Raw genomic sequence first — 20,917 nt, forward strand, 5'->3', positions numbered from 1 at the left:
AGCAGACCCTGCGCGCGCTGCCCACACACAGCACTAAAGCTGAGGCGGAGCGTGGCCCCCAGCAGATGCCTCCCGCCTGGAACAGACCGCATCCCGAGTCGCGCAGCGTTCCAAAGCGTTCCAAAGGGGCGGGTCTGAAAGAAGCTCGCGCACGTCACATCCCCCAGACCCCACAGCAATAGCAGCAGCCCGACGACTCCCAAGTGCCCCACGTCACCGACCGCCATCTCCGCGCTTTACGGCCAGCTTGGGCTTTACGACAACGCCGCGGGCCGAGGGGGGGAGGCGGATGTTTTCTCCGGCGGTCGAAAATAAACCGCGATTTACGGCAAAGCGAGGGCACGTCAACAGCTATGGCGGAAGGGGAAGAGGCGCTGCCGAGCAGCTGGTGAGCGAGATCCCGTCACCCCCTCCCGCGCCCGGGAGCGAGCCCGGGGCCCGATCCCCTCCTCCGCTCTCAGCCGGCCCGGGGGGACTTGCCCCTGGGCCGGACAGTGGAGCCCCCCCGGCTGCGCCTCCCTGGGCAGGGACGGGGGGAGCCGGCCCGGGGCAGCCCCGCGGGAGGGGCTCTTGTCTGGGCCGGCTCGGGTCAGCGGCAGCGCCGGGTCTGGTCGGCTCCCGGGAGCTGGTGTCGCCCGGTGAAAAGGCTTTGCCCGCCCAGAGCCGCCGGCGCTTCCTTTGGTTTAGTTCAGTCTCCTCCTGCGCGCCCGGCTAGTGCGGGGAACTGGACTGAGTTCTTCCCAGAGACGTTTTCTTCCTCCTCTGAGCTAGATCACATCTAACGGGCTTTACCCCTAGAAAGTGCCATGCCCCTGGAGAAGCTCAGAGAGAGAGAGAACCCCCCCCCCCCATGCCTTCAGAGGCAATCTCCTTCAGTGGCCTCAGTGATAGGATTTTCGTCTGTGTGCGCCCCTTAGCTAGTCCACATGCCATTTTTGCTGCCTACCTGGCTTCTTATGGTCACTTGAGACTAAATCTTGCTCCGTGTGGTTTTGAATACCAAGGTTAAACACTTGCACTATTTCCCTTCCTTTTTATTCCTCTCCTTGTATCTCTCTCCTGTATGTGACCTCTCTTCTCTGCTGCCTCCTTGCTCTTTGCCCCATCCACACACACACCTACAAACTTCCTTTGATTCCCTTGTGTGCAGCCACCTGTGCAGTTGCCCCACTCTTTGTGATCTTCCAATTCCCAATCACCTGTTTTGGCCCACTTGTCTTACTGTCTGTGTATGTAGAGTCTACATTTAGTACAGTACTAGGTATGCTTTCTATTGATCAGTCCAGTCCTAATGTAAAGGAACTGTATTTGATGTGAATGTTGGTGTAACTAAGACCTGGTATACATCTAAAACATGAACAACCTGACTCCCACTGTAGATGTAGCTAGGTCAGGGGTGGGCAAACTTTTGGCTTGAGGGCCACATCTGGGTGGGGAAATTGCATGCAAGGCCTTGATTGTAGGGCTGGGACAGAGGGGTTGGGGTGCGGGAGGGAGTGTTGGGAGTGTGTGAGGGGGTGCGGGGTGCAGGAAGGAACTCAGGGGAAAGGGTTGGGGTGCAGGAGGGGTGTGGGGTGTACGAGAGGGCAGGGGGTTGGGATACAGGGAGGGGTGTGGAGTGTGGCAGAGGGCTCAGGGCAGGGGGTTGAGGTGCTGGAGGGGTGCAGTAGGGGGCTCAGGGCAGGGGGTTGGGGTGCTGGAGGGGTGCAGTAGGGGGCTCAGGGCAGGGGGTTGGGGTGCGGGGTTCAGGAGGGGTTCGGGGTGTGGGCTCCAGCCCAGTGCCGCTTACCTTGAGCAGCTCCAGGGTGTCAGCAGCGCACAGTGGGGAACCACAGCCAATGGGAGCTTCAGGGGAGGTACCCACAGGCGAGGGCAGTGTGCTGCAGAGCCCTCTACCTCCCCTCTTTGCCCCCGGGGCCACAGGGATGTGGTGCTAGCTACTTCTGGGAGCAACACGGGGCCAGGGCAGGCAGGGAGCCTGCCTTAGCCCTGCGGCACCACAGGGGTGGCAATCCGGATCCAGCCCGTGGGCCGTAGTTTGTCCACCCCTGCCCACCTCAAGTGAATGGAAGCTCCACTTCCCATGGGGGTGGATTTACTACACTGACAGAAAAAACCCTGCCATTGCTGAAGGAAGTGTCTGTGCTACTGCAGCTGTGCCATTTGTAGTATAGACATGTGCTGACACCAATTGCTGTCTCTGTACTATGACCATACAAGTCCTGCATGTATGGCTTTGGAGGGGTTAAATCATTCCTCTAACTACTGAGTTTTATTCATTTGCAATTGTAAACTGACTGCATTCTTCTGGTTACAGAAAAGTTAAAAAAGTACAGTGTTCATTCATTAAGATTTATGAAGTACATTGTACAGGTAAAGCTCTGTATAAATGCTAAGTGTTGGCAATTCTAAATAAAGATCTACTCATAAGGATATATAATTATGCACTAGAGCAGTCGTTCTCAACTGTTTCAGGGGTCTGCCAAGCAGGGATGACATTAGACTTGCTGGGGCCCAGGCAGAAAGCCAAACCGCCACAGCTTAGGGCTGAAGCCCGGGGCCCCAAGCCCTGCCACCTGCAGTTGAAGGTCCATCAATAGCTTTTAGCCAAGATGGAGGGGGATGCTGTCCCTAGCCTCTGTTTGTCAGAAGCTGTGAATGGGTGACAGGGAATGGATCACTTGGTGATTACCTGTTCTGTTCATTCCCTCTAGGGCACCTGGCATTGGCCACTGTCAGAAGACAGGATACTGGGCTAGATGGACCTTTGGTCTGACCCAGTATGGCCGTTCTTATGAAGCCAAAGCCTTAGCAACTTAGCTTCGCAGGGCCCCCTGTGGTGTGGGGACCCGGGCAATTGCCCTGCTTGCTACCCCCTAATGCCAGTCCTGGCTTTTATATACAGAAAAACAGTTGTTGTGGCACAGGTGGGCTGTGGAGTTTTTATAGCATGTTGGGGGTAGAGGCTCAGAAAGAAAAAGGTTGAGAACCCCTGCACTAGAGCACCCACTTGTAAAACTTTTGAGTCTTGGAACATTGAAGCATAATCCTTGAGATGAAATCTGAATCATGTTAAAGAATCTTTGAAAAAATACTCCAGTCCTACCAGTTTCAATATTAATTGCTGAGAGTACAAGGAACCTTCAGAATCTCAAAACATTGCTAAAATGCTTTTTAAAAAACTAAATAGTGAGTTCTGCATGAGCAATGCTGATTCCATACAGTTTCACTGCAAAAATATGAAGATTTTACCATGTGTGGCCTGTATTTATACCATGCTGAATAGTAACATTCAGATCTACACCTCTACCCCAATATAACACAAATTCTGATATAACGCGGGAAAGCAGCACTCGGGGGGGGGGGGGGGGGACTGCGCACATTGGTGGATCAAAGAAAGTTCGATATAACGTTGTTTCACCTATAATGCAGTAAGATTTTTTTGGCTTCCGAGGACAGCGTTATATCGAGGTAGAGGTGTAATTGGAATAAACTAAACAGGGATGGTATTATTTGAATGGGAGAGCTTCCCAGTGAAAACTTTGGCATTGTAGGGAGTTGTGGGGATGATGCACTAGGTAAGATTTTTCTTTCAGAATCAAAAACTACATTATGATGTCAAGTGTCACCGTGTTGCTAACAGTGTGTCTTTTGGAGAATTAATGGTCTGGCCCAAATTTCAATCTATGTAATTACCCTTTTGCCTGTCCCCACTAAATTCCATCTGCTTTTTTATTTAATTTATTGTGTTTTGTATATAATGTTTCAATGTGCTGTTAAGTACCTGCTTTGCTCAAGAAGTAGTTGTAATTTAAGGGGTGAATGAAGTGTTGTCTCTGGATAGTATGCAAAGAAATTTGGGATATTTTTTGATGTTAAATTCCATGTTAATGTAAGATTTGAGAGCATAACACTGTATTTGGCATTGCTGATTGAAACATTCATATCAAGGTGTAGACACCATTTTGTTTTCCTCTTCATCCCAACTATTATCTAGGCCATGGTCCTGGATTCAGATCCCATGGGTAGAACTCCACTGGAGTCAGAGGCTCCCTGTTGATGCAAGGATTCACCTATACAGATCTGATTACAGGATCAGAGCTTGTGATAATATCCTGAATTTTAGGATCTAGAAACATTGAATGACACATACTACCCTTAATCCTTTCACAAAACGTGCAGGTTTGTGAATATAGGTCAATGATGAGGCATGGCCCTTTGGACAAATGATCTGGATCAGTTAAAAGCCAGCAAAAAGTTGTAGATCCTGAAGATCCCAGATTGAATGCTTGATAGGTGATTTTTTCTTCATTTTTATTTAAAGAAAAGCATGTCACCAGATAGTATGCTTTAAAAATATCAACATGTTGTAGAGAGAGACGCTGGGAGGAGGTTGTCATTTTGTCTCACTAGTTCCAGAGAAGTTTAAGGACAAAATACATGATTTCTACGGATTCAGAGAAACTTAGTGAAACAGTCATTTGGATCCAAGTACAAGGAAAATTACACTTTTGTCAGAGGAGAACAGAGTAGAAAAAGTACCTTAAACCTATTTACTAAAGAAATTCTGTAGGAAACCTACAGTCTTCTGTGGTGTAATAGTCAGTTTATTTTTCTCTTTAGTGGTTAATTGTAAATACCTGTTGGAATCCACAGTTCTTCCTTTATTTCTTGAAGAACAGATTTATGAAAATTTGAGGCATGTTGGGTAAGAGAACTCTATTTTAGCTCATAAATCGAGGAAAACGATAACATTATTTTCTGATTTCAAAAGAAATAAATTGTAAATTTTAGGGTGATGATTACAGTGTATAGTCAACAGATAATAACCAGAAGTTTTTGTTTTGATATGGGGATATACTTTGAAACAATGTGCTACATTGTTATGATCCACTTCATGGTAGTTTTATTTGTTTTGACTTTTTTTTTAGTAGGAAGTATTTATTTAATACATGGTTGCGCAAAATAAGTCATTGTAGCCAATTTGCCACTTTTGGGTAAACATGATGTGCGAATTCAGCAATATCATTACTTTTGTTTGAGGCTAGAATAGTTATCGACATCTAACCCTAAATGCATTGTGAAATAGACAATGGGTGGAAACACTTAAATGAAACAAATAGTTTGTGTCCCTTTTTTTTAGCCTATTTTTATGTCCCTACTTGCGCATACACACATTTTTCTCACTGAAAAATTAAGTGTAATTTAAAAGTTTGAAACATCAGTTGAGAAGGAGATAAAATACATCCTATTTAGTTTCCCTTACATCAGGATTACATTTAAAACTATAGTGATATGATGCAAACATGGTTATGAACCTACAACATTTCATAAATTCAGCGTTGCTGGTTTAACTTTTCCTCCTTAATTTGAAGTGTGTGATGAGACTGAAATAAAAGAGCCGGAGACACACAAGGTGGTTATCTGGTTCTGTACATGTCTTCATAGGACTCCACAAAAGAACTTCTTTGGTGAAAGTAAATTTGAACTGTATCTGTTTTCTGTTCTGAGTGAGAGAGTACTATTTTCCTAATAGATCTCTGCTCGCAGCCCTGCTTGTGCTAGCATGGATCTCCACACACAGTCCCCATATCTCCTGTGATAACCGCAATGCCATATATGTTCCTGCTTTCTCCTTTTTCTGCCCATGTTCCTGATAATCCCAAGATGTAAGGCATTTAAAGGGGCAGGAGCCAATGCCATGGTGCCAGCAGATGAAACATTGGTAGGGACACAAAATTCAGGTCCTGTTTAGACTTGTTACATTTCTCAACTTATTTTTTTTATTATTATTATTTGCTTTAAGGTTAAATTAAAAGTGACCAATAAGGCAGTGGGTGCTAGGTGTGTGCATAAATGGGATGGGAGTGTGACAGGCTGTACTGATGGCAACCTTGTTTTTGTCCCCGAAAGTACAGGGAGCATGTACGTAGATCCATACCTAACAAATACATGCTTACAGTACCGCTTGCTACCGTGAAGATGGGCAGTATATTAAAGCAAATAATGAGTGGCTTTGATGCTAGGCTGTCGTCTAAGGAGGGTAGATACAAGTAATGAGAGCATCTTTTCAAGTACAGTAGCACAAACAGATCTATGAACAGCATATGGCTAAGCAGTGTAGCAATCTGGGTGGAGATAATTGTTTTTAAGGTTTGTACAGACTAATGAATGAGTGTGATGGTTTATCAGAAGGGTATGTATCACTGACTATAAACAAGAATAGATAAAATAATCTAATTTTGGGTTAGCCTGTGGATGCCACATGGATTTAAGTTAAATAGGGGAGAAAAGCAACATTGTAATTTCTTATTGCAAGATATCTTAAGTGTCTTTCTCAGAACAAAAAATGTAAGGGGTACATTTTCAAAGCATCGTCCCAGTGATGGTCTTTGATCTACGATAGCTGTGCAGCTGCATAAAGGGTCGCTGGACTGCCAGATATGTGAAAGTAATAGTTCACCAGTGGTTTTGCCTCTCTGTTCAGCCTCTCCTCTGTCTGTGATCTGATTCCAGAAATGTTTTTCTGCTGTCTCTCTTTCTTGCTTGTTTACCTCACAACAGCTTCCGGTCTGATTTGGCAGCCTTGTCATGTGTATGCCAAGGTTATGGAGTTTCTTCACAGGTGTGGAAGGAGCTGACTGCAAACCTAACAGAAATATTAGGTCTGGTTTTATCATGCAGGTCCTATCAACGTTATTTGAAAGTGCTCCTCTTAACTCTATGCACCCCATTGAAATTGAAGGGTTAAGAATGAAATATTTTAATTTGGCTTTTACATTTTAATTGTGGTCTTATTAGGTGACTGTCTTTCTAATAAGAACTTTCCAGGAACTCAACACACTCAGTAATTTATGTGAACTTCCATAAAGATTAACAGGAGTTGGGATCAGAGGTACTGTAGTTAGAGATGGAAAATGCCTTCTAGATGCTTGAATTTATCCCACTACAAGGGTAAGATATAGTCCCAGATGCATTCAGTTAGAGATCATATTGATTTTATGCTTGATCTTATATAAAAGGCCAAGAAAAAGTGTGCGCGCTCTCTCTCTATATAGATATAGATACAAAATAATTTGAATTGCGAGGAGCATGGGGATTCCTTTTGTTTAGACTTTTAGTTTAGTTTTATTTATGATGACCAAAAAAACCACCTTGTTTATCAGAAGTAGTGTGCTGTTTGGTCAAACTTTCCTGAGTGGTTTATATTCAGCATTACAAACTAATTCAGTAAACCATACAATTACTAGATACTTTCGATGTATTGTTATAATATTTACAAACTTACACATGCAAAATTTATTTGCATAACTAATTTGCTAAGAAAATAATTTTCAACCATAGACGTGATGAAATGTCACTACCGTGAAACCTGCCTTAAGTAACCAATCAGCCACCCATGGCAATTGCTAAAATAGATCCTTAGTAAAAGTGAGTGTTTATGAACATTGAATTCAAATCGCACTAGAAATTTTGAGGAAGTTTCAGACTAGTTTCTGGTGGTCTTTAGAGATTAAAGGTAAAACGTCAGCTTCATTTGTTTATTCTAATTGGAAAAGTTCTGGAAAAGAAACTGTACTGCAAAGTAATGACTTATGTACTGTATCTCGTGAAAAGCAGCATCTGTAATTGTGCTTCCCAAATCCATCCAAGGTAGTACTGGTGAGCAGGAAAATTCTGCTTATGTAATTATTCATTTAGTAATATTTATTGGTGGTCATTATCAAGCACCTTGGTGCCTTACATATATAAACATTATATAAAAAGTACAGGTCTTTAAACATAAAAGACCCAACAGGAGACCGACGTCTCTTCATCCCAACCTCCTCCCCAAGTTTTAAAAGCCTTGGTCAAGCAAGTCTTGCTGTATATCCTGAAGTTTGCTGAACTTGGGTTCTAATAGACCAGGGGCCAGCAACCTTTCCGAAGTGGTGTGCCGAGTCTTCATTTATTCACTCTAATTTAAGGTTTCACGTGCCAGTAATACATTTTAACATTTTTAGAAGGTCTCTTTCTATAAGTCTATAATATATAACTAAACTATTATTGCATGTAAAGTAAATAAGGTTTTTTTAAATGTTTAAGAAGTTTAATTTAATTTTAAATGAAGACGTAGAGCCCCATGGACTGGTGGCCAGGACCCAGGCAGTGTGAGTGCCACTGAAAAAAAGCTCGCTTGCCGCCGTTGGCACACATGCCATAGGTTGCCTACCCCTGTAATAGACTGATGTGGGAGTGTATTTCAGAGGCAAGGGCCCTATATTAAGAGAGACCTGCTGTTAGCTGTAAAGAGGCTAATTCCAGGCATCAGCAATGGTATGCCTTCTGCAAGAGAATTGGATTGTCAGATAAATGGTCCAGCCACTAATCAGGACTGTAACCAAAACTTTGAATTGTACCCAGATAAAAGCAGAGAAGCCAGCACAGAATGTAAACCAAAGCTATTAAGGGCTCTTAGCAGCTTGCCTTATTCGAGAGATGAGCTGCTGTATTCTTCCCAAAGGAGGTATAATAAATGTAGTTCGTAATGGACTGACTTTTGTGCAGGCCTTCACCAGTCATATGAAGGACAGGAGCCCAGCTCATTTGCAGCTTGCTCTTGTAGTTTCTTGCTGTAATATCACTTTCATAAGTAACATTAAAATCAGTCTGAATCTGATTTTTTTTAATTGTAGGAAAATCAAAACAAAACGGAAAGCTCCCATTAGCAATTGAGACTATGGTAAACTCAGTCGATTACATCACCCACCATTCTGAACAGTCTTTGTAGGTGTGATAGAGGAAAAGAATGTCTGATTGTCATAGCCACAGCAGATTAATATAAACTTCTGTGTTGCAGTCCATCTATGTAAGGTGATAACACCTGTGCAGTGACAAACCATGCTATCCGTTCAGTACCCTTCAAGGTCAGGCAGTAGACCAGTGCCATCCCTCTTTTTTGCTCCACAGGGCACAAAGTACTGATGATAGAATTTCTGGGGAATGATTGACTGTTTTAAGCTGGTATTATACGGTTGAGTATTTTCCCCCCTGTGTGATTGTTTCCATTTACGTTATGGCAAAAGCCAATTTTGATATAAGTACAAATACACAGCTCTTTAATCTGTAAATACCAGCTATTGGTAGCTGCAGAATTAAAACTAGTGGGTCCATTAGAAATTCTCTTCCAGGTGTGTTTGTAATTAGTCTGCTTAATTATTTCTGGAATAGTTATTCCATAGGTATGTTGGGTCTTTAATTACATTCTCTCCAAAACATGTTGAAACGTGGTTTATATATTACAGTCTGAGGCTCTAGCTACACTATGACTTTTAACCAGTTAATTATGTCGCTGGTGATAACCATGGTTTGTTTCCACACACATGGTTAATACTTGGATAGTAAACTGTAGCCGCTAACCATATTTTACCCATGCTATAGGCCTAATCTGGCACTTGATTGTCTCTCTCTCTAATCGGTTTGACACACTGAGTTCAGAGTTTTACAATACCATGGGACCTCCTAATTGTGCCTGCTTAACAGGATTGGTGGCTTCTCCTTCCGCTCACTCCTCTGTGCACCTGGATATCCCACAGTGCATTGCCCACATGCTGCTGGTTCTGATCTGTGTGTATGTCCTCCAGGTGCTTTATCTTCTTCTATGGAAGAATGGGTTCATTGCCCACATTTTCCAGAATGCACTGGTACAAATATAATTAGACAATTTACGGGTGTCTGAACAAACAGGGTTGCATATTTTTGCCCAACTGTGTGTCAGTATGTGGACACCACTCAACCATGTTTGTCCTGTGTGTTAAGGAATGCTAATTTATTTTGCCTTGCTGGGTTATATGCCTAAATTGCAGGCATTAAAACCGTAGAGCATATTGTGCTGATAATATTCACTGGGTAGTGCTGTGCTGTGTGCAATGTCTGGTGTTTGTCAAATGGAGTTTGACCCTGTGGTTGCCACCTGTCAAACTGGACTTCTGAACAGAACATTAATTTCAACTAGGTACAGGTTACGTTATTGTGCTAATAACAGATTGCACAAGAGGAAGCATATGAAAAAGAAATCAAGGGGCTATTGTAACCATTTTATAAATACTTGAGAACCGCAAAACACAGTCCTCACTAAATTTTTTTGTTGTGTTTTTATTTTATCTCGTGTTCTATATGGATCAGGCTTTCTGAAGTCTTAAGACACAGAAAGGATTTGTTCACCACTCAAATGAATTCAGGTTTGCAAATATTTTGGTTGTTTTATTTTCTCATTTGGTTTGTATTCATCAATGAGGATCTCTTCTATTTGGGAGATTATTCAAGTGAGCAGCTTGGCTTTCCTCATGTCTCTGTTAGATGGGAGTGAAAAGTTATAACTGAATTGCTCTAATGAATGGTGTTATGGGCTATTTATTAAGGGTATAGGTAGGAAGCATTATACTACAATAGATAAAACATTAAGCTTTGCAGCTACTGCTGGTTTTTTAGACTCCCCAATTTAGAATCATAACCCTCTTGACATAACCGTACTGCTAAGACGGTCATTTATTGCACAGCTATGAAGACAACTTTGCTCTGTCTCATCTAAAATCAGCAACTGCTCTAACATGAACATGCATAATAGCTTTGGGAAGGTATGTGTGGGGCGGGTTCCTCTCCAACAGATTATGTATCTGTAATCTATTTCAAGGGTTCTGGGGAGCTGCTTATTAAACTCTAATAACTTTTAATTACAGACTAACATGCTTTGGTCAGGCAAGATACCTGCCCTTCCCTTAGACTGTAAACTCTTTGTACATGTACAGTGCCTAGAACAATGAGGTCCTGATCTGGGTTGGGGCTTCTAAGCACTTCTGCTATACAAATAATAGATTTAAAAAAAAAAAAAAAAAAACTAGAAAAGTAAACCTCTTCTTACAAAGTCTTACTACATTTTCATCCAAACTGGGTGTGAATATGTTGGCTTTCACACAATATAATCTACATATAAAATCTGATTTGCTTATAAGCCTATTGGAAAAAGACACAAAAAATTGTGCAGGTACTTAACTTTAATATCTAACATCCTGTGTAGTTTTCAATGGGACACATGGATGCTTAAAGTTAAACGTGTGCATAAATGTTTACAGGTTTGGGTCTTTGCCTTTTTTGAAATATAGAGATTAATCTTTAGAAAATCAGATTTTTTGTGTGTGTCTTTTAAGAGACTAGAGTTGATATGTCTTGATCAAGGAATTCCATTGGGAGTGGGTAGTTAAACATTAAAATTAGCATACTAAACTCAGCATCTGACTTGCTATATCCATTACAGGAATATGAACTGTAGTTACTGAAGACCATGGGCAGATACATACCATAAGAAAAGTGCCCAAATGTGAGGCATTTTATTGGGTCTGCTATAGAATGTTTGAATTTAATGTCAGCCAGTACCACAATTCTTCCTTATGAAACATACTTTTTTAAAAGACAGTGAAGTTCACTAAGTAGAAAGTGGTGTGGCATCAGTAGTTACTAACAGAGAGCTTGAACTGATAACCCTTTAGTACCCAGATGTGCAAGTATATAAATTGATTCACAAGATACACATCTCTGTATTTTGGGATAGAATCATTCTGTACTTGACATATATTAAGTGTGTCATGCTCCACTTACTCTCTAGACAAACTATTTAACTGTCATTTCTGCTACCCCATTGCACCTGCCGTTTTGCCATCACTGTAACTTCACATGAAATTGTAGGAGGTAGCTCAGCAGGTGCATTCAGTCTGCAAGTGTGTGGAATGTTCAACTGCAGCCATCAAGAAGATATTTATCTGTTAAAAATACGTGCAGAGTTTTCACTTTCTGAATAATCACCTGTTTTGTCTACATTTAAACATTTTTGGTGAGACATTAAAAAAATTCTTACAACTAGAACATCTTGAGTATTCCGTTATATGCTAACTTGTTAGATTGTGGTATTAGTGTTAAAAGCTTTTTGATATCTTTTCAATCCATTGATTTGTTGGGGTTTTTTTTGTTTTGTTTTCTTTTACGTTAGCCACACTAATTATGCCAGATAAAACTGAAGACTAGGTTAATTAAGGTTTCAGAGTAGCATTGGCTAACATCCCATGACATGAATGCGTCTGAAAAAGGAAATACGGAGTTAAGTGGTAACTATTGATTAAACCTCTGATATTTTCTAGTATCTAGGTCATCTAATGATTTATTTAATGAGACATTGCCACCTAATTTAGGTCCCAAATTTGCATTTGAATGTGTAATGTGTGGGTGAAAAAAATGCTTCCTTAGACTCTCTAACATATCAATGAAAATAGTGCAGCTCCTTAGGTTTAAACATTCTTCTGCAACGTTAGACCAATGTTGTAGTAATGTGCCACTTCATGAGAACCAGAAAATGAAATAATTCATTTTCATTATTTAAGCTGAGTGGAATTAGAAGTCAAGCAGACCACACACATTGTAAAAAAATAAATTAGGTTTTACAGTATTTGGTTTCAATAATCTAAGTTTTTATAAATAAACAGGTCAGGAAACTTATTTTTAAATATTTGTGTTTTTTTTTGGGTTGATGGCATCCTCCATCTTGGGAGGGATCTTTAGCAGATATCACATGTGTATACATACAGGACGATACTGAATTATCAAAACATTTTTCAGTTTAAAGTACTTTTAAATGTATTAAAAAAAATTTCTGTAGGGAAAAAGACCTTGAAGAAGCTCTAGAAGAAGGAGGTTGTGACCTTGAAACAGTAAGAAACATAATTCAAGGGAGACCACTGCCTGCTGATTTGAGGGCCAAAGTCTGGAAGGTAACTATGATTTTAAATAAAGAGGATAATACTTGCAGATATATTTTTATTTGAAGCTGATGACTTCAGTATCGTGAATAATTATAAAATGATTCCCCCCCCCATTTGTGTGTGCATATGTGCCATGCAGAATTCTGAAATTTGTGTTAATTCAGTTTTGAAATGTTTACTCTTCTTTGAGCTTAAATCTGTAGAGTTCATTGAGTGCAGTAACTAGATCTCTGCAGAGGTACAGCCAGTAATGCTTTGAAGAACTGTTTGTTTTCAGATTGCACTGAATGTTGTAGGAAAAGGGGACAGTCTGGCATCCTGGGATGGTTGTTTAGATCTACCAGAACAGAGCATAATTCACAAGGATTGCCAAGAGCTAATTGGTAAGTTTGATAACTATATTTCTGTAATGCCTGCTCTCTTAGTGTCATGTTGTTTAACATGATTACCTTCACTAGTATTTAAACTGTGAAGGGGATTTTGGGTGGGGAAGGTAAAAGCTTAGCACAGAAGAATAACTGAATATCTTCGATGTGCAAGCAGAACTTTATCTTTGAAAGGAAGACATGAAGGAAGTACAAAGTATTATCTGTTATGTGATGAACCGCATAATCCAAACACAATCCAATGGAAAAAGGGCTGTAATTGAGACTGTTGAAAAATGTAAATTACCACTTTCAAAAAAGTTGGTCTGTTGCATTTGACGTTTTTAATATAATGCCCTTCAGGTTTTGAACTTTGGGATGAGTTGCCAGTTTATGCCAAAGAGCGACACAGTGCCTCCTAACACCGTGATAAAACATTGATTCAGTGCTGGCTCTCAGGTTCATTTAATCATCAATACCACTTCCTACAGCTTTTGAGGGAGGAACAGTCTCCCATTGGCTATAGCAGTGTATAATACTTCTGTAACACAGTTGCACATATTTTAGCTATATTTTTAAAAGCAATCTAAAAAAAGGAACTCGTTTTTATAATGTGGAGCAGGGTTATTTCCAGTGACTTCATATAGGAAAGAGAAATAAATGTAAATGGATATTGTCAATTTAAATTACTCTTTAATTTGGGGGGAGGGATAGCTCAGTGGTTTGAGCACTAGCCTGCTAAACCCAGGGTTGTGAGTTCAATCCTTGAGGGGGCCACTTAGGGATGTGGGGCAAAATCAGTACTTGGTCCTGCTAGTGAAGGCAGGGGGCTGGACTCGATGACCTTTCAAGGTCCCTTCCAGTTCTAGGAGATGGGGTATCTCCATTATTTCTTTCTTTTCTTTTTTGTCTAGAACTTTTTGTCAACTGTAGTAAGACGGGACCCGTAAGCTTACTAGAATTGAAAGATGAGAGGGGGAATTCCTTTCCTTTTTCAGTCTCCCCCCACGCCAGTCATTTTCCCCTTTTTGTTTAGGTATTTCACACAGCAACATAAGAACTGATAAATAACATAGGAAAATGCCACTTTAAAAATACAATATTTGTCAGGAAGATTAAGTGCCAGGTGTTTTATCTGAAAATACTCCTAACTCATTTTTATGCAAAAGTGACTAACTTTTAAATTGATGACATCCCTTTAGTAATTTAGGGAATCCCTACCTTTGCATTTTAATTCTTCCAGTTCCTGTTTTTGTTTTGTTTATTTTCAAGCTATGCTGCAAAGCAAGTCTTAGGTTCTCTAAGAGGGAGATCTGAGTGGATTAGATGAAGGAAATGTCAGAGTATTGTGTGGTTTGGGGGTGATCTATAGTTTTTGATGCTGGTCCAGTTATGTAACTTATGGTTTTATGCCTGCAAGCAGAGCTATGGGTGAGCAGGTTTTTAATAAACTATGTACTGTATATCCTAAACTCCAGCCAATAACTAGTTATCATTACATGTCCCCATGTGTATTTGCTACTAGATATGTCATAGCCAGGAGCTCTACATTTCTTTGCAGAATTCAGAACTGGATGCAGAACTGCTTTGAAAACTGGTGGCCATTATTTCATTGTTTCTCTTCCTCTCATTTCACCACTACAGAACCTTAAAAAAACTAAACAAACTGCTGCAAATGCACCTGCCATAGTTCTAGAAATTGTCATTGAAGGGCTTCCAGAAGCCCTTAGCATAATGCACCAATAATCCAATAATAGTTTTTAAACTGTTTTTGCATTTGTATAGTAGCTATTGAGGAGAAGAAAAAGCTGTTCCCTATGTGAATTCCTCTTCCCTGTTTCACTTCTGAAAAAAAATCACTTACGTAAATAGAAAAAAAATCTAAAACCCCACTATTAATATTATTAAGTTACTTAGCTTTTCAGGAGTACAGTAAAATGGCACAATCAGTTTTAATGTTGTATTGGACTATGGCACATTACATCTGTGAAGTCACTATTCCTTGTGGTTTTTTCCTCCCTTTTTCTCAGTCAGGCCAAAAGAAAACTTCCAACTAGCTTTGTGACTGTACCAAAGTAATTAATCTAATCAATATAACATGGTGTTAGGGTTATATCTAAGATTTGCATTTAAAGCAGGATTAAAATCCTCTATTTCACACTTTAGTGAAGGTATTTCGTCTGCACATTTATACAACTCTTTGGATGACACTTGCATTTTCTTTTATATATTATAAAAAATATTAACTTTTGCAAAGGAACCCTTTTTAAATGCTTCCTTTGTAGATAATTTTTACCGTCAGTTATGGGTCGTGGGGTCCCTGTGGCAAAATAACTAGTCACCACAAACTTCATCTGGACACATTTATAACATCTTAAGTATAGGCTGCCTTTCAAATTTTTTAATTAAACACGGTCAGTCATTCCCCGTTTTTTTGTCATTACCCAATTCAGCTGCATAAAGAGAGATGACTGAACCAGGATGGGGGGAAGAGGAAGGGTATGTGTGAAAAATCTTTTTAAAGTAAAAATCCGATTTTTATTTAAATTGGATTTTTAGTCACATTTTTTCTTTAATAAAATAAGCCTGTTGAAAAGTTTACTTTTCTTTGTGGCAACCTATGTTAAGATCTAGACTTACTATAAGCAAGTAAAATAATTAAAAAGAAAAATATACTGAATCAATGAACTCTTTTTATAAATTGTAAATGTTGAGTTAAAGGCTGCTTTTTTACACAGAATAAGTGTAAAAACATTTAATTTAGAGGTCAAGCTTTATAAATAGGTCTTGATGTCAAGTTCTTCATTAAGTATCATTTTCACTCTTCACAGTGGAGTGAATGCTGTTTTTTTTTCCAAATGTCAATACTTTCAGTCTCTACAGGAGAGCTTTGCAAAAATACTTTTTCAATTTATGTATGCAACTCACTTCAGGTAATGTTCAATAAAAATATTTTAAAATGCTAGTTTTGCACATTTTTAATTGAATTTGAATTTCCATTCAAAAGCAACTTGACACAAATCGTGAATAAAAATTAATTACCTTGTAAATAAGAAATACATTTTCTAACAATGAAAATGTAGAAATCTGAATAAATATGCTAAGCTACGTATTTGCTGAAATAAATGGGAATAGTTATAGTATATCCCTCCTGGTTAGCAAAAATTACCATATCTAGTTTAAAAGCTTTATTTAGTTGTAAATAATCAAATCAATATGTTGTAATGGTTATATCAACTAGCAAGAATTAACCTCTCTTTAGGAAAATACCTAAAAAGTATAATTGGGAAAACATGATTAAAACTGATAATTTAAATCAGTAAGTGAAAATCAAGGATTTTGAGTCATGATTAAAAGTAGTGTTTTTAAATCAATCCACCCTGGATAGAACTGTCAAAGTCTGCCAGTTACATCCCTTTTCCAGTGCTGCCCGCTTGCCTACCTGATTTAACAGCTGTGCTTTTTGTGTACACCACCATCACCTAGGCCTTTGGGAAGGTAGTAACACAGGCTAGTCAAGTGGCTTCCAGCCTATATGCTTTCTTGTTCCTCAACCATGGTCTGTATCCATCCCAAACTCTGCTACTTAACCTGGCATTTGCATTTATGGGCTGGCTATTCTGAATGCAAACTGGTTAAACAGACAGCTAGCTCACTCATTAACCCAGTGGTTCTCAAATGTTTGTACTGGTGACCCCTTTCACATAGCAAGCCTCTGAGTGCGACCCCCCCCCCATAAATTAAAAGCACTTTTTTATATACACCTCTACCCCGATATAACGCTGTCCTGGGGAGCCAAAAAAAACTTACCGCGTTACAGGTGAAACCGCATTATATTGAACTTGCTTTGATCCGCCGGAGCGTGCAGCCTCGCTCTCCGGAGCACTGCTTTACCGCGTTATATCAGAATTCGTGTTATATCGGGTCACGTTATATCGGGGTTGTCAAGGCTCCTTCCCCACTCTGAACTTTAGGGTACAGATGTGGGGGCCTGCATGAAAACTTCTAAGCTTAACTACCAGCTTAGATCTGGTTCGCTGCCACCACTCCCAATGTGCTAATTCCCTTCCCTGGGTAGCCTTGAGAGACTCTTCACCAATTCCCTGGTGAATACAGATCCAAACCCCTTGGATCTTAAAACAAGGAGAAATCAACCATCCCCCCCTCCTTTCTCCCACCAACTCCTGGTGTGTCAAGATCCAACCCCCTTGGATCTTAAAACAAGGAAAAATCAATCAGGTTCTTAAAAAGAAGGCTTTTAATTAAAGAAAAAGGTAAAAATCATCTCTGTAAAATCAGGATGGAAAATAACTTTACAGGGTAATCAAACTTAAAAGAGCCCAGAGGACCCCCCTCTAGCCTTAGGTTCAAAGTTACAGCAAACAGAGGTAAACACCCTAGTAAAAGGTACATTTACAAGTTGAGAAAACAAAGATAAAACTACCACGCCTTGCCTGGCTGTACTTACAAGTTTGAAATATGAGAGACTTGTTCAGAAAGATTTGGAGAGCCTGGATTGATGTCTGGTCCCTCTTAGTCCCAAGAGCGAACTCTACCAAAACAAAGAGCACAAACAAAAGTCTTTCCCCCACCAAGATTTGAAAGTATCTTGTCCCCTTATTGGTCCTTTGGGTCAGATGCCAGCCAGGTTACCTGAGCTTCTTAACCCTTTACAGGTAAAAGGATTTTGGAGTCTCTGGCCAGGAGGGATTTTATAGTATTGTACACAGGAGGGCTGTTACCCTTCCCTTTATAGTTATGACGGGTAGAGGTGTATTTAACACCATTATAAATGCTGGCGGCAAAGCGGGGTTTGGGGTAGAGGCTGACAGCTCGCGACCACCCCCCCATGTATGAACCTTGTGACCCCCTGAGGGGTCCCGACCCCCAGTTTGAGAACCTCTGCATTAACCTATGTTCTTTCTCCCACTCCAATTATACCCCTCTCTCTCTCCTTCCCATGCTGCTTGTGACCAGTAAGGTTTGTCAGTGAGTCCTGCCCTGACTAACCTCCTAAGGATTGTCAGAGTGGATCTCCTCTTGTGGTTCACCAGGCAGACTTTTCAAGTATAAAAACGTGCTGCAGCATGGAGATGCAAACTGTGCTTGTCAGCCTGATTTGTCTGCAAGTCTTTTCCCTCTGTCTGCCACCACCCCTCATTTCCCAGTCCCTGGTAGCCAAAGCATAGCTTGCACCTCTACAGCAGAGGAGATGTGTATTTTGTGTATGACAGCTCTCTAATTTTGCCATCAGAAGACCTGCTCTGATATTTTAATCTGTCTGAGATCAGAATTCGTGTTTTGTATGTAAGTGGGTTTTTGAGGAATTGGAGATATGCATTATGGATTAGTCTGTTGAATTAAAAGTCCCTTTTGACTTTGGAGCTGGGGAGACTGTGTTATGTGCTGAGTGCTCCAAATTGGAATAAAAGAGGGGCATTTAGCACATTTTCAATCTATCTCTTTGTTTCATGTAGGCTAGAAAATCCAGTCTCATCTGTTCCCACTTCATTGTGACATCCCAGCTTGCTTTGAACATTTAGGCCAATGCCTTTTTCTTAAAACTAGGGCTGTCGATTAATCACAGTTAACTCACACAATTAACTCAAAAAAATTAATCGCCATTAATCGCACTGTTAAACAATAGAATACCAACTGAAATTTATTAAATATTTTGGATGTTTTTCTACATTTTCAAATATGTCTATTTCAGTTACAGCACAGAATTCAAAATGTACAGTGCTCACTTTATATTTTTATTACAAATATTTGCACTGTAAAAATGATAAACAAAATAAATAGTTTTTTTCAATTCACCTCATACAAGTACTGAAGTGCAATCTCTTTATCATGAAAGCGCATCTTACAAATGTAGGGGTTTTGTTACATAACTGCACTCAAAAACAAAACAGCATAAAACTTTAGAGTCTATAAGTCCACTCAGTCCTACTTCTTCTTCAGCCAATCATTAAAGAAATAAGTTTGTTTACATTTACAGGAGATAATGCTGCCCACTTCTTACTTACAGTGTCACCTGAAAATGAGAACAGGCATTCACACGGCACTGTTGTAGCCGGCGTCACAAGATATTTATGTGCAGATGCACTAAAGATTCATATGCCTCTTCATGCTTTGGCCATCGTTCCAGAGGACATGCTTCCATGCCTATGACACTTGTTAAAAAAATAATGCATTAATTAAATTTGTGACTGAACTCCTTGGGGGAGAATTGTATGTCTCCTGCTCTGTTTTACCCGCATTCTTCCATATATTTCATGTTATAGTAGTCTCAGACAATGACCCAGCACATGTTGTTCATTTTAAGAACACTTTCTCTGCAAATTTGACAAAATGCAAAGATACCAATGTGAAATTTCTAAAGATAGCTACAGCACTCGACCCAAGATTTAAGAATCTGAAGTGCCTTCCAAAATCTGCAAGAGATGAGGTGTGGAGCATAGCATATAGCACCCGAACCACCAAAAAAGAAAATCAACCTTCTGCTGGTAGCATCTGACAACTCATGATGATGAAAATGAACATGTCAGTCTACACTGCTTTGGATGGTTATCAAGCAGAACCTGTCATCAGCATGTCCCCTGGAATGGTGGTTGAAGCATGAAGGGCCATATCAATCTTTAATGCATCTGGCATGTAAATATCTTGTGACACAAGCTACAATGGTGCCATGCAAACGCCTGTTCTCACTTTCAAGTGACACTGTAAACAAGAAGTGGGCAGCATTAACTCCTGCAAATGTAAACAAACTTGTTTGTCTGAGCAATTGGGTGAACAAGAAGTAGGACTTATTGGACTTGTAGGCTCTAAAGTTTTACATTGTTTTATGTTTGAATGCAGTTATTTTTTGTACATAATTCTACATTTTGTAAGTTCAACTTTCATGATAAAGAAATTGCACTACAGTACTTGTGTTAGTATTTTTCAATTCACCTATTTCTTTTGTATTTTACAGTGCAAATATTTGTAATGAAAAATAAAGTGAGTACTGTACACTTCGTATTCTGTGTTGTAATTGAAATAAATATATTTGAAAATGTAGAAAACGTCCAAAAATATTTAAATAAATGATATTCTATTATTGTTTAACAGTGTGATTAATCGCGATTAATTTTTTTAATCGCTTGACAGCACTACTTAAAACCTTTTCACACCAAAAATCTGATTCAAGCTACTGTATCTGCAGTCACAGTTCTGTATGTGAGTGTAACTGCGATATGAAACTATTCCATAACTGTCTCTGAAGTATTTGTTATACTTTTCTATTTCCAGAACAGCTGTCAGTGCCAGAAGAAGAGAAGTCAGTATTACTTTTGGATATTGAGTCCGTTACTACCTTTTATTGTAAATCGCGTAATGTTAAATACAATTCCTGCCTCGGTTGGATACATCTACTGAAGCCACTGGTGCATCTTCGAATTCCACGTAGTGATTTATACAACTGCTTTTATGCTATTATGAACAAGTACATTCCTAGGTAAAATGTGTGTGTGAGAGAGAAAACGAACTACTGTTGCTGGCATCGAATGTGTAAATTTTTCATAACTAGTTTCTCATAAGATACATTATGGTGGTTTTGGCAAATGGTATAGAGATTTCTGCAGTAATAAAGGAGTAGCATCGTTTGTAGCAAAACTGCCACATTCCCTGGGATTATTGTAAAATTGGAGGTGTACATGAAAATGTAACTATGGGGGGAGGGATAGCTCAGTGGTTTGAGCATTGGCCTGCTAACCCCAGGGTTGT

At 39.9% G+C, this 20,917-nt stretch overlaps 1 protein-coding gene across 2 annotated transcripts in view; it reads left to right on the plus strand.

Moving 5' to 3' along the window:
* The first annotated feature begins 292 nt into the window (after positions 1-292).
* The window catches only part of TBC1D23 (TBC1 domain family member 23), a 48,633-nt gene continuing 28,008 nt past the window's right edge, over positions 293-20,917 (plus strand). For both annotated transcript variants that reach the window (XM_054044837.1, XM_054044846.1), the window contains exons 1-4: positions 293-388; positions 12,686-12,797; positions 13,066-13,171; positions 20,444-20,648. In XM_054044837.1, the coding sequence (XP_053900812.1) occupies positions 354-388; positions 12,686-12,797; positions 13,066-13,171; positions 20,444-20,648 (458 nt within the window). In that variant the 5' untranslated portion in view covers positions 293-353. The remainder of the gene's footprint in view (positions 389-12,685; positions 12,798-13,065; positions 13,172-20,443; positions 20,649-20,917) is intronic.

This window comes from Malaclemys terrapin, chromosome 1, assembly GCF_027887155.1.
Source record: "Malaclemys terrapin pileata isolate rMalTer1 chromosome 1, rMalTer1.hap1, whole genome shotgun sequence".
Classification (NCBI taxonomy): Eukaryota; Metazoa; Chordata; order Testudines; family Emydidae; genus Malaclemys; species Malaclemys terrapin.